This window comes from Chamaea fasciata, unplaced genomic scaffold, assembly GCF_029207755.1.
Source record: "Chamaea fasciata isolate MVZ Bird 193981 ecotype frontalis unplaced genomic scaffold, bChaFas1.0.hap1 SCAF_2, whole genome shotgun sequence".
In the NCBI taxonomy this organism is placed as follows: domain Eukaryota; kingdom Metazoa; phylum Chordata; class Aves; order Passeriformes; family Sylviidae; genus Chamaea; species Chamaea fasciata.
The window spans coordinates 14,695,151-14,713,623 of record NW_027094087.1 but is presented as its reverse complement, the minus strand read 5'-3'; the positions used below and the strand labels follow the sequence as shown (position 1 = coordinate 14,713,623).

Here is an 18,473-nt window from a genome sequence, read left to right as displayed (position 1 = left end):
CAAGAAGGAACTGAGTAGTACTTGAAGCTGCCTGGAGGCCCAGTGCGTTTGTGGCAACAGAAACAGGACTGAAACCATCAAACTTCAAATACCCTCTTTCACCACACATAGGACTGGAGATGATTTGCTCTAATGACCCATGTTGCTACTTGGACTCAATAGGAACATAATTTATATGATGAGGGAAATAGATACTAAAATTCCATGTGTGAGGAAATCGAAGCAGAAGATTCAAAACCATGATGGCCTTTGTGTCCATATGAAAAAGAAGTGCTGGCCATCCTTGCCTGAAGTCCCCACAGACAGGAGATTGAGATGTCAGCAGGGGTTGCAGGTATATTCATGGCTACATTAAGCCTAAAAATTTCCCTCCGTTGCTGAACTGTTAAATTCAGACAATGGATGAATGGCTTTACAAATACATGAATTTGTCAGTGCATTAAGTAATGTTTTTGAGCAGCCTTTAAAAAAATCCTGTCACTGGTACCACTAAGCTAAGGTGATATGTCAACAAATTCCTGTAGATGAGATACTACAGTCCATGGTGCCAGTAAGACCTTGGCTGGGGTGGTATTAAGGGAATAGGCAGAAAAAGCTGTCAAAGTATTGTTCTTCCAGGAGAAAACTCAGTAAGACTGAGTAATACTGAGTCATACTTGTTTACAGGGGGAATTTAAATAATAATAATAATAAATAAAATTTAATAATAATAATAGCAGGAAGCAAGCATACCTGCTATTAAATAAAGCTTCAAGACTTCTGAGAAAAATTCTGATATCCACATTCATTTAGTAGTAAATGAATGTGGATAGTGTGCTTGAAAACAGTGGTTTTAAACTGATTACTGAGGTAAAAGGTGTACAGAAGCAATATGTGCTGTGTGGGAAACAGAACTGGGGTGTGCTGCTAATTGAGAAATGTAAATGGAATCAGAATTTAGCAGGGTGGGGAGAAACAGCTCTGCAACAGGGAGGGATCTGTCCCCATTCGAAAAGTTCATGCTGTAATTCCAGATGTTGTAGATATTCATTCCCTTCCCTGTTTTTCTCTGTCGTTCATCTCATGTGCATTCTCTTTGAAGAGGAGCCAGGGTGATAACAGTGATTAAATCCAAAGATAAACACCTAAGTGTATTTCATCATGTTTCTTGAAAGATGTAGTACCTTTACCAATACTAAAAACATGCAAAAATCACTTTCATTTTGGTAAATCTAAATCTGAGGTAAACCCACTTCTATTTCCATTATTCCTTTTTCTTGAAACATGGAATAAAACATAATTCTCTGAAATATTACCTTTGTGTCTGAGTCTTGCAGAATAGCTAGCAGAATTAGGGTTTTTCTAGGAGCAATGAAAACTGTCAAAAAATATTTTAGTAGTATTGTAGTGTATTTTTGTGCAAGTTCTTTAGAATATTTTCAGGAGCCTGACCCCATACACTGATAATGTGTCTCCCATCACTTGTGGCTCTTTTTTTGCATTCTCAGATGTCTAGTTTTTCAGCTAGCAGCAAGTAATAATGCAGAGGCAGGTGAGGGCTGTCCCTTAAGCATTTGCTTCTGATAAGTAGCTGGAGAGGAAACCAGGGCCCACTGTAATGGCAGGTACAGCCAGCCAGTGGACACAGAGAACTGTCCTCTTTCATCCTATAGTAGTGCTTTTCATCATCATGCACAATAATAATAATAATAACAACTACAACAACAACAACAACACCTTGGCCTTCATAATGAGAATTTCAAAGTAAAATGCTGTGGACTAACATAGCTGAGTTGATTGCTTTTGTGTAGTTAAAAAAAGATGGATATTGGATGCATGCATGCAAATTTTTTTTGAAGTAACTTCCATGTTACTAGTTGACTTTCCTTTGTTTGTTTCATTTGGTTGTTTTTGTTGTCCTTTTTTAACATTATAAGCATGCCAGTATATGAAAGTGATCATTCATGAGAAAGGAAGAGGAAAAATAATTTGCAGATTTTTAAAAACATGTTGTGTTTGTAGCTTAGGTGAGAGAAAGACAGAGCACATCTTTCTTTAGTGTTGATAGGCATGTGGTATCTGATGCTCTTGGTCAAAATTTGGATGTCTTATACTCAACATGCCTAGTTTAAATGTCCATAGTGAGCCAAGACTGGAAGCCTCTTAACCTGGAGATCACCTGCAGATACTGCACTTGACAAATCCACTTTACTCTTGCAGTTCGGAGGTGATGGTTTATGTATAGTGTTTATTTTATGCTTGCAAAAAGGAAATAAACCTGACAAAAAATAAAGACAGAAGATATTCATTGTACCAAAAGGAGTTATTTAAAGTGAAGTTGGACATTTCAGACATAATGAAATTAGTTTTTCAGGGAGTATGGTACAGTGGAGATGGTGAAATTTCCAAGCCAGTTTTTAGAAATCAAGAAAAATTAAGAGATGAACCAAGTGGATTTGTGCCCCTTTTTAACTTTTTCTCCTGTGTAAATGGAAACACGTCATCTTTTATTCAGACTCTTCTGCAAGTTAACTTTAACCACATCTATTCATAAAACATACCTGGCTTTTCCCTAGTGTAAAGTTTCAATATTATTTGAAGTCTCCCTTGTATTTCTGGAGAGAAGGGAACAGAGAAATCATTCTTGTTTGTATAGAGGCTTAACTTGCTCCTATGGAGTCAGGTTTGTGGCATATGAAAATTTTTTCAGCATCAACTTCTGTGTTAAAAAGGAATCATACTGTCTTCTGTTTTGCTGAGTTTGCTTTCAAAGTTGTTGTAGGCAGCATAATATAAAATGAAATATTAAAGGCTTGATCTCCAAAATGAGTTGAAGAAGTTGTTAACTTCACCTAGAAGCCTGTTCAAGCATATGTGATGCCATGAGAAAGATTCACACCCACTTCTGCATGACAGAAAGTCACTGCAAGTTTAAATATTTAAAGATCATTTATTCATTAGTAGTAAATTTTAAGTAGAATACCACAAACAAATCTGAAACCTTTCCACAATAGAGCACTAAACTTTGGAAATATTTTGAAGGCAACAGTAGCCAAACGTACATTTTTTGACCTGTTTTCTGTATCCCTCAGAAGTAAAATGATCCCAGAAGATTCTTGATGTATTAATCCCCCAAATGCATTGGCTAGTCTACCTCAGTATTTCCTCCTGCTGTCCTGTAGAAGTGTCCTTTCCATTCACATGCCACTTGTAACAGCAGAAGGAAAAGCTCTGCAGTCGGTAATTCGAGGTCAGTTCAACACTTGATTGTCCTCTATGAAAGGTGTGCAGGGAGCCTCTAGATAAGCTGTCTCCTGAGTGAGGTGGAGAAGTTCCTCAGGAACTTTCTTCCTTCTTTCACATTAGCTGAGTGCATTTTGTGCAAATTTGATCTTCTTTCAAAATAAAATTTGGTTGATGGTATCATGGAGTGAACAGGTTTACAGTACTATTCGGCTGTCAAAATATGGTATGCTAATACTGACTTTTTTTTTTTAAAAGACATTTCTTTAGGATTTCTTACTATTTGGGATATTCCAGAGTCCCTGACTCTTACTTTTCTATTTAAAGGGAAGGAACTCCATGTTTTCCTTATGGAGTTTTCAAATAAAATGTTCTCTCATGTCACCTTGAAGTAATACTGTTGCTGACACATCATGGTAATTTTCTTCATTTAGCGATGATAAGGCGGTAGAAGAACAAGCAGAGGAAGATGAGGAGCTAACTATTGTGGAAGATGAAGATGCTGCTGCTGATGATGATGATGATGGTGATGAAATTGAAGAGACAGGAGAAGAGTATGAGGAGGCAACCGAAAGAACTACCAGTATTGCAACCACTACCACCACAACTACAGAGTCTGTGGAAGAGGTTGTCAGAGGTAAATTCGTGAGCATCAGGCTTGGAGCTGAAAAATTAATCCTGCTGCTTTGCATATTTACCCTTTACAACAAAAAAATGTTCCAAACAGCAAAATACCCAAAGTTGAAGTATTGTTGTGCTTTGGCTCCTGTAATTGGCATGTTTAATCCCCTTGCCTTTCCCTTTCCCTTTCCCATTACAAATATTCTGTGGTGTTTGTTCTGCCACCGCCCTTTGGGTTTTCTGACCTCTAGCCCTCCTGATGCACATACGCTGCAGGGACTGTCTGTCCTTGAAGTGTGTTTGTTGTGTGTGTGTAAACAGAAGGGTCGGCTTTATTTTAAAGCAGCATTAAATAAAATTCAACTGCTACATGTAGCAAATAGAACAGGAAAGTGTGTATGGTTTATCATGCACATGAGTTACAGAAGGATAGGGAGTATCAGTTCCAAGCAGGAGGTAGCACAAGCTGGTTTGGTCTCTCATATTAACAGCAGTGATGGGTCATTTTGTGTATTCTGTTAGATGCTTGTTTGCTATGTTTCTCCATGAATTAGTAATTCAGTAAAGTTAGATGAATTTAAAGTAACTATGCAGAAAAATGAACCTGAACTAATGAGTTTTACTTCATTAGTAAGTGAAATGTGTGGGGAAGAGGGAAATAGGAAAAAATATAATACATGAAGTGAGAAATAAATCTTCATTTCTAAAATTAAATTTTCATTATATTTTTTGGTTATTAACAGGACTGCATTTTAAACTTTTAATTTTACACTAGTTCATGGTCAACATAGCAACGTCTTTTTTTTAAATGCCTCATTTCTCCTACAATGCATATTGGAGTTAATTATCCTTATTTTTCTATTTTAATGATACAGTTCAGTGTGGTGTAAATCTAAGTAAAATAGATCCCAGTTCTTCTACAGTGCTTACATCTTTACTGATAAATGCTGGAGATGGTGGCAGAAAATGAGATTAAAGACTACATTTGAAAAGAAAGGAGTTATGATATGCAGGAGGCAGAAGGAAAGTAATAGAAATTGGAGCCGTTGTGAAATGAGGCAGAAAACGTCTGGCCTGCCTCTTTTCCTCTTCCCATGCTTCCCTATCCCCTGCCTCTCAGTGTTCTTGGGACTCCAGTGGTAGTGGTGTCCCACATTTTTCATGTGGCAGTGTCCCTTTCTCTTGAGCCTTTTTTCCAGTGTTTGTCAGAGCAGAGGGTGTTTGCTGCAGTTTATCACATGAGGGTACAGTAGCATGCTCAGGGGATGCTTTGGGAAAAGTGGAGTTACTTGATTGTATTTTTCTGTTCAGTCTACATGGAACACTAAAACTTTGCTTAAATCACTTGCAAATGTTTCATTCTCAGACTGGCAACTGTGTCTTGTGTGCTTCTGTCTTATATAACTGTGAAGTGTTTTGCTCAGTTGTTGGAGAGCCTTTTCAGTGAGGAGGGGGTAGGAGGAGTTTATATCTTTAAACCAATTAAACGTATTTCCATATGTAAACTTTTATCCCCTGAGGATAAAATGCCCTCTTCTCACTGGCAAATGAATATTGAAAAAAAAAAAAAAAAAGTACACTTGACTTTAATGGGATTTTGGATGAGTGGAAATGAGGACAAATTTGGTAGAAAACATTTCTTTACTGACAGTGATGTTTTAAAGAGGTTAAGATTTATAGCTTTCAGGAAAGTAGTATACAATCACCGGAATATAAAACATAACATATGAAAGATGAGGTATACTATTGAAGTGACCTTTTAGAAACCCTTTAGAAATGTATATATTTGCTGATCATTAAATGGTAGCATATTGTTGTTCCCAAGTCTGACATTTCCCACCTTGGGTGACTATGAGAGAAATAAGCATCAGTTCAGGTGATGTGAGGACAATCTGTTACCAGTACAAGTTTACAGCACATTTCTGCCACAAGCCTTTGGGCTTCCTGACCTTCAGCCTTCCTGGGGCACGGCTGGTGTAGGGACTATCCTGGAGAGTAAGTGGTATCTGACAAAGCTGCACTATGCAAAGTGCTTGCTTATTTATTAAAGTAGAAGTATCCAAATGACATAGCCTTGATCCTTGCTTTTGCTTCCCTTGCTACATACAAGAGAAAACTTCTTACAGGGTCCCTGTCCTCCTGGTGCAGGCAGCACATCCAGCTTAGGAACTTTTGTTGTGAGCGTCTTGCTGATGCAAACACAAAAGTTTGTCAGTGTCATTGTAAATGGAAGAGGCAGAGGGACCTTGTTGAGAACATATGTATTAAGAAGTGGTCTTTGCCATGGAGACACCTTGAAAGCCTCTCTAGAAGGATTGGAGTGTCAGAGCTTCATTCATGTGGACTGAGCTCTATTCCAGGCTGCCTTGCCCAAGCACTAGTCATAAAACATCCTAGGATGCTCTTCACAACCCTTTACACCCAGTTTTAGGAAGCTGTAACTAATATTATGTCTTTAGCATTAAAGAACACAGAGAGTGCATTTATCCAGTTTAAGAGGAGCAGCTTTTCAAATGAACAACTGTTGTAAAGCCCTACAGAAGAGTCTAATTGTGAGCTGGTAGTGAGCCCTTTCTCTGCGAAATCAGAGGAATGGCTGCCATCATATATAAATAATTTAAAAGCATAAATGGAGTGTTATACTTTAAAGATACTTGAGCTATTGTAGAATCAATTTTTCAGGCAGTTTTATTTCTGTGCATATTTTAATGAATCGTGACCAAAATAGTAATTGTAAAACCACTTATGAACTTCTTTTCAGTGAAAAGGACATTAATCTTGCCTAGAGAATGAGAAAGGTCCATTGGCAGGAGGATAGTATTTTCATTCAGTTTCTGCAGCAACCCCATTTCTATGTGTTTATTAAAAAATGTGAATAAACTTTCCATAGCCCAGTATTTTCCAGTATTCACTTTCCTACCTTTTGTGAGGGATCATCTTTACTCTCAATTCATATGGCGTATAGCAGCAGACCCAGCTTAAACATTCAGAAATACTCTTGTTGGGCTTCAGATGTTAAATCCAGAGGATTGTGGGTCTGAGATTACAGGGTTTCAGATGGTGAAATCAGTGTGAAATACACATTTTTCACCTTTGGTCATGGGGAGATGTTAGCACTGTATTTGTGCTGAAGAAAATATGGCTCATTTATGAAGCCCTGCTCTTGATTTTTGTGTCTGTGTGGAGCAAGGGAAGTGACTGATGGCCAGGATTTAGGCAAGGGAGTGGTTTAATTTCTGCTATCATTGCCATGGTGTTATGGGTATTGCAGAGCTGCATCCAAGGATCCAGGCTCCCCATGATTTTTCCAGTGTGTGATGGAGGCAAGCAGGAGCACTGCTTCCCCCATCATGTGCAGTTGTTTGGGATTTTGTTTCTGCTGTCCTTCTGCACAGGACAGCAGAAGGACACAGGATGTGACAAGAAAAGTTAGTCTCTCTTGGCAAACAACAAAGAATAAGCAGTTTTGGCTTAGTGCTTCCCATCAACATCATAGTCAATCACATCTCATTAGAGGAGAGCAGCAGGATCAGCCCAACAGCCTGGCACAAAACACCTGGCAGCTTCTCTGCACACCTGCCAGCAGATGTGGGGCAGTCAGCAGCATAAGCCACACCTGCCTTCTCCAGCAGTGTAATACTGCCCTTTATCAGCTGATTTTCTCTGATTCAGCTTGATTTCTTTAGGCAGTTAGGAAAAAATGTAACCAGTGCTGGTTCATGTGACATTTTAACTGTATTTACAGTCTGGAGTTACAAGTGAGAGACCATATGCTGGTTTCCTAGCAAGACAAAAGAAGCCTGATGTTGGTATGGTAGGTCTTAGTGTCATTAATCCATCATGTGTGTTTTTTTCCTGAAGATTTTAACTGGAAGACTTAAAATCCATTCAGTGACTCCTACTATATATTGTAAAGCAAGAGAGATTAACCCTGACTGCCAAACCTGTCAGTTGGGAATTTTGGGACAATTTTAGTAGTGTATGCTACATTAATTGGGGTTTTTTTCCCACATTCTGTAGCTTTGCCCCACTTTCATAGAATCATAGACTGACCTGGTTTAGAAGGAACCTCAAATACCCAGCTGAACCTCAAACCCAGTTCCAGCCCCTTGCCATGGGCAGGGACACTTTACTCTAGACCAGGTTTTCCATGGCCTGCCCATCCTGGCCTTGAACACTTCGTGGGAGCATCCATAGCTTACCAGGGCAACTTTTCTTCTTTGAAAGGTTACCATCTTTGTACTATAGTAGTAGTTCCTTGTTCTTCTTCCTTACCTTCAGGACTATGCAGTATGCTTTATTTGGAGAGGGATGATGTGTGTTTGCATTTCATATCTAGAAAACATGATTGATTACTATATAAATAGTACACATTAAGATAAATCCACTGGGTTTTTTTGCTTTGAGGTTTTCATTAAGAATGGTCATCTACTCTAATTTATGAACGAGAGCTGATAAAATTAACCTAATGGGTTTGCATTTATAGCTTCTAATTAGACATTTTAATTTAAAGCAAAACTATTCCACCATAATATAATACTTTATTATATGTTGCAGTTGGAGGAAATCTTTTTTATAATCTGCTGATCTTGTTGATGGTGACGCAATACAGTATTACCTTTTTGGGTCAAGGGCAAAAGTACTGAAATACTGAACATAGTAATAGTGTTATTTTACGTTAAGTTGGAAGGTGGAGAGTAGTTTTGCTTGAAATACATCCTGTCAGAAAAAATTACCAAGAATCTGTTTCCGTAGAGAAAATGTCATTTTATTATATTGAAGCAGTAATTATTTGTGTATTTTTTTGCTGAAGATTTTGCTGCATAAAAAGACTGGAATGCACTTCTGGGCTAGTCCTCATACTCATTGTCATGCCATGTTAGCAGAATTGTGATGTTATGTGGAAATATTCCCTTTTCTAAAACACATAAATTCATGAAACTATATTAACCTAGATTCAAAATCAAGCTGGATTTTTTGTTTGCGTTCTGGCCATCAGTGGTAACTTTATGGCACCTTAGTTCCAAATGTAGTTCTGTTGTGCACAAAAAATAAAAAATACAGTTTCATATATTTGTTCCGCTTCAGAACTATAAGGCTTTGTCTTCTAGCCAAGTATACCATTAATTTTTTTAAAAATATTCTAAATATGCCCTTGCAGTAGCCTAAGAATAAACATTATAGAGAGAATTTCATATTGATTACACAGGATGGAAATTACAATTTAAGGGTATTTAGCAGCTTTGAAGGAGCTGTCCTCAGTATTGCATTGAGAAGTCATCATTTTGCTTTTTAAACTTTTCTCTGTAAAAAAGCATTTTAGCAGTTGTGTAGCTTGTGCAGCAACTTTAGTCCCAGAGCATGTGCCAGCTTCACAGCTGTCTTCTAATTCCAAAAACCTCTTCTGGAATTAGCTCTTGTCTTTGAATACTCAAACTAAAATTTAGTTGCTTCTTCTAACCATATATTCGGAATGAAGAAGCTTTGTTTCAGTGACATTATCTTCAAATATTCCCTTTTGATGGATTCATTGAGTTGTGCCTTTTTAGAACACAGTGAGTATAACTGGAAGAAAAACAGTGCATTCGCTTTTGCCTAATTTTTTTCCGCTAGTTTAAAAAATAAAGACTAATATAGAGGAATATATATTAATATCCTCAAACTATAGCTCAATTCCTGAAGATACGGAAGCCAAAATTACTCCAGTTGTGGTATTTTATAAACTAGTGCCTGAAGAAGGGGAGCATATACCTCATGATACACATTTGATAGATTTATTCCTTTGGCCTATCTTGCATTTATCAGTTCCTTACTCTGTTCTTCAGCAGGATATAAATGATAAAATAAAAGATCTGATCCCATATACTTAAGCAACTGCATGTTTGAGGTCCTCATTTATGAGGTGTTCAGGTCATGTGTGACTGTGACACAGTTCAAACAGACAGCAAACACACACCAGTGCTAATGGGCTTGTTCCACAGTATGATTTAGTTGTGTGTACATGATTATATCAGCTTCAAACTTGCAGGGCTGGTAAAACAGAAAAGCCCATCAATACAATTTATTTTCCATTACCATGGCTATGTTTTTCAAGACCTTTCAGTATTTATAAGTCAGCATGATGGTACCTTTCTTCTGTAGCATTAAGGTAAATAGGTTCTCAGAGGTGTAAACTGGACATGGGAAACCAACTTCCAAGACAGGTCACAGTTAGTAACCTAACTCCTCTTGTTGGTCCCTTTTTTCTTAGATCTCTTCAAATTTAATTTTTGATTTAAGGTTTGGGGCTGACTGCCAGCATTAAATGAGCTTAGTTCTCATGATCATGTAAATAAATTCAAATCCTGAAAAAATATTGAATGAACTTGATATTTCCTGTGATAGAAATATTTAAATAGAGCTTTAATTTTTCTCCCTATTAGAAGTTCACATTTAAAAAAATGGTAATGAAAAGTTTAAACTGACATTCAGAACCATATTTATATTTCCCTCTGTAAAAAGTGATCATCAAAAATACCTGAAATGTTTGCACATAAATCTAATGAGCTCTCCTTAGAGCATTTTGGTAAATGAGTGCTTATGGAAGTACATTGTATAAAGTCAATATAAATCAATGTCCACATACTTAAAGATACTATTTCCTAGGGTGTGGAAGTCTGTGCTTTTCAAAGAAAAAAATAACACAGTCCATGCCAATGTTTAATGTAACTGCTTAGTTTTCAATATTCAACTATTTAATTTAAAAGCAAATCAACAAGCTTTGCTGTAGCATTGTCCTTCAGGGAGTGGTGCTTGCTTGGTTAGAAACAACTGAATTTGGCCCAACATGCTGCAATAAGTGCAAGAAACTTGACATGGGGAAAGCTGACTTATGCTTTCCTCATTATCTCAAAGGCAATTTGTCATGTCTAAGGTTTTGGAGAACAAAGGTATTGGCACCTGTGGTTTAGGACACAGGATGAGGGAAATTTGACTATTGGAGTAGGATGGTTTGAAAACTCAGGTGTCTAAAAGCAACTGTTCGTGAACCTGGGTTGTTGCAAAGGCTTGTTCTCTTTAATTGTATCCAATTTCCTGAAGCTAAAGGCAAAAGTTTGTCTTTGGAGGGGGAAGAGTGAGCAAGTTCCTTAAACAAAGCAAAGCTCACTGTTAATACTGTACTGCATACAAATTATTTGTGATATCAAGGAAAACTGAATTGCACATTTGCAAAAAGTAACTCCTCTTTGCCTCAGTTTTCAGCAACAGAATTAAAATATGAAGCGAAGACAGCTTTTAATTTTTTGATTAATCATTTAGCTCAACCCACGACATTAATTTGTGCTGTATCTTGAATAATCGAACCCAACCTGCTACAGCAGTGCATGCTGCATGACTGCCCCTAATATCTGCTAAAATACCATAGTTCACCCCTTGTAGATATTAATTGCTACACTTGGCAGCAGCAGGAGGAAGGGGAAGTGGTGTTTGGATTAATAGCCCAAGAAAACCTGTTGAATTTCACATCTCAGCACTTCATTTCCCTATCTTCTCAGCTGAGGTGTTGCAGCTGAGAACCAAATGCAGTGGCTTTTTCTTGTAAGGACAAGCGATGGATAGGAATGTAGAGAGGTGCAGGAGGAGTATCTGGCCCACAAACAGGAGTGATGGGATCACTGCCCAGGAACAGGAGCTGGTTTAAAAATGCATGTTTGCCCCAAAGTAGGGGTGAAGAAATGCTACTCTGAGCCCTCCACAGAGAATGGCAGACAGGCATGGTGACATCAGGAAAAGGATGAATGACAGCAGTGACACATTTCCTAGACACTTCCCTCAAAAAGAGCAGTCGTGAAACAGTAAACCAGAGCACTTCCCCTTCTCTTGTTTATTCTTCATTTAGGTCATAAACATTAGAAAACAATAGAGCATTTCTCTCTGTTGTAACCTAAGTAACCATGTAGGTCTCACCAGGGGTAGTAGGGTTAACAGTATAGGCTGGAGGGAAGGATGTCCCTCCCCTGATGGGAGGTGACAGGTCAGGCAGGGGGCCTGTCAACAACCACAACAGTGGGCTGCAAAGCTTGAGGCTTGCTCTTTTTAATATGTTACTCTGTGGTTTACTGAACACTTCTTCAAGTGTATCATCATGTGTATAAATTACTTCGTTCACCACAGAGACAATTCCAATGTCCAGTCTGATGGACAGATACCTTTGCTTTTGCACATTCCAATCTCTGTTTCTACTTCTGTGAGAGAGGTACCCATAGGAAATTTCAGATTAAATCTGTAGTTTCCAACCTGATAACAGCATAAAATAAATCAGTCTGTATAGCAAAACAACTATCTTAAGGGAAACCTAGAAGGTGCTTACTGTGTGGCTAGAGGCTGGCCCACAATCAGCATTAAATTGAAGACTGAATTGTTGAGACCTTTGTATTATCAGAAATTACATTTCCTGTCAGTAAAAATTCTTTGATTGTATCTGTCTGTTTTATATCAGGAGTTGCTATTAATTTTTAATTTTCAAGTGACAGCTTTTCCATGACTATACAAATTTAACTTTTGGTCAAGATTTGACTTGTATAATTTGGTGGTGTGACTGGATTTGGTTTTAAAATAAATGAGAACTACTTGTATACTAAAAATGGTCTATAATTAATCATATGGTAATATAGAATTAATTGTAATTAATGTGCTGTGCAATTAATGATACTTCTTTTGGTTTTTTTTCAAGTAAAAAATTCAGTATTCTTTTCCCCCTAATTTCTTCCTACAGAAATGCAGGATTTTTAGCACATCCTTGATGGTTGTATACTCTTGGATCTGTTTCTCTTAGACTAAATGTATGCTTTCTGAAATTGATTCTTGACATTTTTTATAGTTAGAATATTTGAATAAGTTAAATTAATGTAAAATTGTACCTATATTGTATATTTAAGGGAGTGTAGGTTGTATTGCCAGTGGCAATTGGGCATGAAAACCTATTTATAAGTAGTGGTGCTTCTGAGGTTAGTGAATTGATGGATCAGGACAGACACTGAAAAGTAGAATTTTTGTAGCAAACATTTGAGAGCTGATGAGTATGCAGGGGATTTCCAGTGCAATATTTCTTCCTACCTTTCAACCCTTAGGAATCTGCTTTCCACAAAATTCAAATTTATGCAGAGAATTTAAAAGCCTCTAGTTGAAGGTGGCAGTTTGTTGCCAGGTAGTGTGTGGGATGAAAGTAAGTGAGGGGTTTATTGATGTTTAATATTATGCATATTTGAAATGACTTGTGCAGCACATTGAAAGATAAAACTGGTTTTGTCTGTTTGGAACATTATTGGTAAAGGGCTATACATTTACATGTGTAATTAGCTGAACTCCAAATTGCAGGCAGAATTTGTTTTGTCTTCCTTTAATTTCTGTGGTTCGGTTCTTCCCTCAGGTTCCCCTGTGTTGCAGAATGTAGGCAGAGGCTTTAGCAGCTCACAGTGAACACAAGCACAAATAATTTTAATTTTTTTCCTTCAGGTATGTTCACGGGGGTGAGATTTCCTCCCATGGATGGTTCAAACTACAGCAGTAATTTTATATATGTGACCCCTCGAAGTGTGAATTAGAAACCCTGTGCTCAATGGCTTGCAAACGGGAATTTCTTCATCACTGACTACATTTAAATAGGTGTCTGAAGAGAATTTGTTTTCCACTATAATGTATAAATAATGATTTGTTTGTTTTCTTTTGTATAATTTGGTCAGGGAGGGTATATAGAGTTAAAAAAGAACAAGAGAAAATATGTCTCCTACTTTCAGATATTTCCTTTCAGGTACCAAGTAAGCTGCTTGGGCAGGAATCCTCCCAGGGCTATCGGCAAAACCCCCAGTCAGTTGGTTGGAAGCAGATGAAATTCCACATTTGTTTCAGGGCTACACCTCTTAATGTATGCAGATAAAGTTGCTAAAAACATAAGGTATAGGCAGGCTAAGGAGACTTTGTGGTGGGAGTCTGTGTCAGTTCAAAATTTACCTTCATTATCTTCGGGGAAGGGTTTCCTATTTTTCAAAACACCTCCTTGATGCATCTCCTTCCAAAGCACTGTCTTGGTGCAACTCCTTCCCCACTTGGTTGTGTGGACACAGAGAAACAACTAATTAAGAAGCCAAGACGATACCATTTCCATGCTAAATATGGTTCCTCCGGGTCTCCTGTGACTAGAGGTGTGCTCTGAGCAAGCTGAGACTGGGCCGTGCCGTGCGATGATCTCCCGCTGGTACTTTGACGTGGCTGAAGGAAAGTGTGCGCCCTTCTTTTACGGCGGCTGTGGCGGGAACCGGAACAACTTTGACTCGGAGGAATACTGCATGGCAGTCTGTGGCAGCATCAGTAAGTGCCCTCCGCGGTGCCCGCCATGCGGGAAGCGGGCCTGGGCTCACACTAACCCCAGCCGCGGTCTGTCCACACCTCTGCTCACCACTCAGGCCTCCTTGGCCTCTTGCTAACCTGGCATGGTAGTGGGTGATTTCTTGGCACTGTAGATGGGCTCTGAGTTGGGGGCTGAGATCTTAACACTTCCTCAGGTGAGGCCTTCGCACCCATCTTCTCCCTATTCTCTATCAAAGTGTACTGATGTTTCATGTGTCTGTGTGCATGTACAATACATGTGCAGGAAAAACCACTAACTTTAGGGAAGCCTCAGGTAAGTTGAAAAATAGCTCATGTTTTTTACAGTGTGTTTCTGATCTTTTTTTTTCAAAGCTAAAAAATATTAGAATGCGTATTTCCAGATTTTTTTGGCTTTGTTTGGTTTGGTTTGGTTAAATTCTTTGTGTGTGTTTGAAATAAGAAGGGGAGAAATGGCATTTGACTTTTTCTGTTTCCTTAAGGGCATTGGTGCCTATGGATGTGAATTGCCTCCCACTTACTTTAACTCAACCGTATGTTGTAATAACTGTTTTTGCCGGAAAAACAGTGTTTGCACTGTTTGAGAGGGGTGTCTTTCTCCACCATACACTATTGAAGCTGATAAATTAGGTGGTAGTTTTATCAAATGGGTTCTGTTTTGAGAGCCTCTTGTGCACTCTCCTCCCAGTCTACTTTACCAGCAGGTACTGCTGGGGAGGGCATCAGCTGACATTTACATCTGAAACATTACAGTGTGAGTACATGTCTCACTGCCCAGTCTGCTATCAGGGCATGTAGGAACAGAACACAAGCAGCATCTCAGGGCCTTTTCAGGAGCATTTGCAGTAAGTGGAAGGGTTAAAAATGCACACAAACAAATAAAGAGCTCTAGCAAGGGCTACTATGTGTGTCATGGAGCAGAGGAAGTGACCTGTATTGGAGTGGAAGAAAGAGCAGTCCTGGAGGCAGGATTGGTGCTCCAGCAGTATTTTATCTCAGCGTCTTCTAGAGCTGTTCATGGCAAAGCTCCAGGGAAAGGATGTGGAGAAATCTGCCATGATGGGAGTGAGGAGGGTACTTCCTGAACCATGATCAGTTTCTGCAACAAGACAGAAGACGTAGTGAAGGGAGAGGTCTATGCAGGAGGTGGGAGTGAGGTCTAATGTATTTACTGGCTGAAGAACATTTTGAAGCATTAAATTCCTGTGTTAGGTAAGGTGTTTTCAGAGGTGCAAAACATGGTGTGACTCTAATTGCATCCTCTCTTTGGGAAGATAAATTATCTTCTCTCCTGCTCAGGAGGTTCTGCTTTGTCTGATGGAAGTAGTCTGGCTGGGTGGTTTTTCCTCAGATTCATTCCGATAAAACAATGACAAGACTTCTACCATTTCCAAAATTCTCTTGCTTTATTTTGGAAGTCCAAATTTTTGTTCTAAGTCATTTTCTCTTTAAGGACAATGGAGTTAGATTGAGTACTTGAGTTGTTTGACTTTATTTGCATAACTCAAACTGATTTTGTATCTCCCATAGGGTTTTTTTTCTGATTTTTTTTTTCTTCGGTAGTTTCTCAAACAGCAGTTGAATCCATGAGGATACACTTTCCAAGCTATTTCAGTTATATTTTTATTCCTGTTTTTTAAGGTTATGCAGTGTGTTCTATACTCTCATCTATAAACCTGTTTTTTCTATTCCTGAAGTAACTTTGTTTTCTTTTAGTTTCATGTACTGTTGCAGTTGCACCATGCTGTTTCTCCTTATTCTTCATATTTTTGCTGAATAAAAATTGTAATGAAAATAATTGGAAGTGCTGAATATAATGAATTTCACCACTGAAATGATGTCTTGTGTTCAGTACTTGTCTAATGTTGCTGAGAGAGGTAGCACACACACCATATTTCACCCCAGTCTCACAGAAGAAAAGAAAAACAATGGAGAATAGTTTCCATCAAGGCCACTCCTGTTCTCTCCTGTCGTTCCCCTCCCCCCCACTGTCACCCTTAATTAAGTCTTTGTATTTGCTTTTTGTGCCTTGTCCTCCCCACTTCATTATTATTAATTTATTTATTCCATTCTTTATTTCTTTTCTCTCCAAAGTTCAGATTGTTCTTGCTCCCTTGTGTACTATTGAAACAAACAACAACAACAAAAAAATCAAGCCTGTGTTAGGCAGGAGGCAAGAAGGGTGCTAAAGCACATCTTTCCTTTGTCTAGCTATAGTTTGCATTTGAGGTTAAACTAGTTAGATTTTACTGAGTAATATGAAATAATGGATATCATTGGTTTTCTCTTGTATAGTGGGCAAATGGTGAAAGCATCAGATGAGTCGGATTTTCTGGTAATGACTTGGAATTGGACTGAACCAAAATGTGAGGATGTTCTGTTGTCACAAACACCCATACACTGTGAAATCTGAATAGTAAAATCTTGAACACTTTCTCTTTAAAAAAAGAGTTTAAAAAAGCATATTTTATTCTGCTTTCTTGCTTTCTGTCCTGGTTTAGGGCAGATTTTGGAGGAAACCTCTGAATGAGGTCCCTCTGGAAAAGCAAACCCGAACAGCCCCTTCCCCAGTTGGTCTGGGAAAAATTCTCCTTAGAGAAAAGTGGAAAAAACTATGTATTCAACAAACAAAGTGCCCACCAGCATAAAAATGAATAATATGAAACAATAAAAGCTCTCATTGTTCTGAAGTGAGATGTCAAACTTAGAACATCCTTGCCGTGGGTTGCAGCTCAGCTTACCCAGTCTCTTATCAGTCCCTCTGGGTGCTGGAAAATGCTGTCCTGGGCCCCGGTGGGCCACAGTTGTGAGCTCCCGGTGCTCTTCAGGGTTTTTAGTCCAGAGCAGGTTTAAACAGTCCCAAAAAAAAGAGAAAAAAACAGTCCAGGGAACTTCTCTGCCTCAGCTAGCTAAACTAACAAAAAGCAAAGGAAATCTGGGAGCCGGAATGTGGAGAAGTGAGAGTAGTTTCTGAAAACAAACAGTGCTTCTTCCCCCACTCTTTGCTCTCGGAACCAGTCTTAAAGGTACAGGACATAATATCCAAGATAAACAGAACAGACAATTGGGGATGCAGGCATCACAAAGTGACCCTAGGACAGTCTCTTTGCCTTGATCTGGAAAAGTGGGTCTGTCCTGTCATGCAAAGCCTTAAACTCCCTCCATGTTCAGTGGATTTGGCTGGTGCTCTGAGGTCTGATGGAAATTATTTATCTGTTGGGTAGGAACTACTGCTGTCATATTTTTTTTCATCTATCATCCAGCTCCATGGAAATTGATACGTAATTGCCTTAGAAGTAGAAGGTTTTGAGGCTGATGTTATTAATCCCTTCAGCCTGCCAGACCACCTGTTCAGTCTCTACTGATTTTTAATAAGAATATTCAGTATTGTCTGTGGTTTCCGTTCAAAATAATAATAAAAACTCATACTGTGTGTCTGTCCATAATGGCTTCTTTAAAGTCATAGAGTCTGTCTGGTGGTTAATTTGGAGTTAATGGCCTCAGAATGAGTATATATTGAAAAGAATAAGCAAACATATTGCTGTTACTGAAGGGAAGCTTTCTGTCTTGTACTAAAATGTAATCTATTGTACTAAATTTTTTACTTGCCTGTTAATTGTTGCATTTTAAACATCATTAAAGTAACAGGAAATAATTTTTTTTAAATGAGTGCTATTTTGAAATGATAATAATGTTTAATTCTTAACTTGGGGACTTAAAAGCTGGGGAAATACATTCTCTTAAATGTACTTCATTTCTCAGACAGCTCTCCCAGCAGCTCCAGCAGCCATCAGAGCCAGGTGGAATTCACTGTATTTTCATTTGTTCCTCATTCAAAGTGGGAGTGAGTTGTAATCTGGTGGCACAGTCAGTTTTTGAAAATTTTGACATATCATTAAAATGACCTTTTATAAATAAGGGTTTTTTTTTTAATTTTATGATACTACTAAATTTCTGTGGCTCACAGCAGAGGGAACCAACAGGGTTCAGTATTGTCAGTTTCCTCCTTCCTTGCATAAACCATGAAACCTAGTAGGAAGTTTAAATGTTGACACACATGGTTTTATTTTTGATCATTTTAGAACACTATGACATGTTTTTGGGTGAATTTAGGTGCAGGAGTATTTATTCTCTAGACTAAATACTGTGAACTTCCAAACTTGCTAAACTTCTTGGTGATTTTTGAGTGACAGATAACTGTCCACTTTAATTTTTCTTCATAGGTACATTGCAAATAAATATCTGTACCTTGTTACAGCAGCAGC

The 18,473-nt window shown here is 38.3% G+C and overlaps 1 protein-coding gene across 8 annotated transcripts in view; it reads left to right on the top strand.

The window, feature by feature from the left end:
* Positions 1 to 18,473, top strand: part of APP (amyloid beta precursor protein) — a 228,305-nt gene that overhangs the window by 140,582 nt on the left and 69,250 nt on the right. For 5 of the 8 annotated variants that reach the window (XM_066208622.1, XM_066208637.1, XM_066208629.1 and 2 more), the window contains exons 6-7: positions 3,657 to 3,859; positions 14,023 to 14,190. In XM_066208622.1, the coding sequence (XP_066064719.1) occupies positions 3,657 to 3,859; positions 14,023 to 14,190 (371 nt within the window). The remainder of the gene's footprint in view (positions 1 to 3,656; positions 3,860 to 14,022; positions 14,191 to 18,473) is intronic. The other 3 variants (XM_066208645.1, XM_066208658.1, XM_066208654.1) reach the window with 1 other exon arrangement.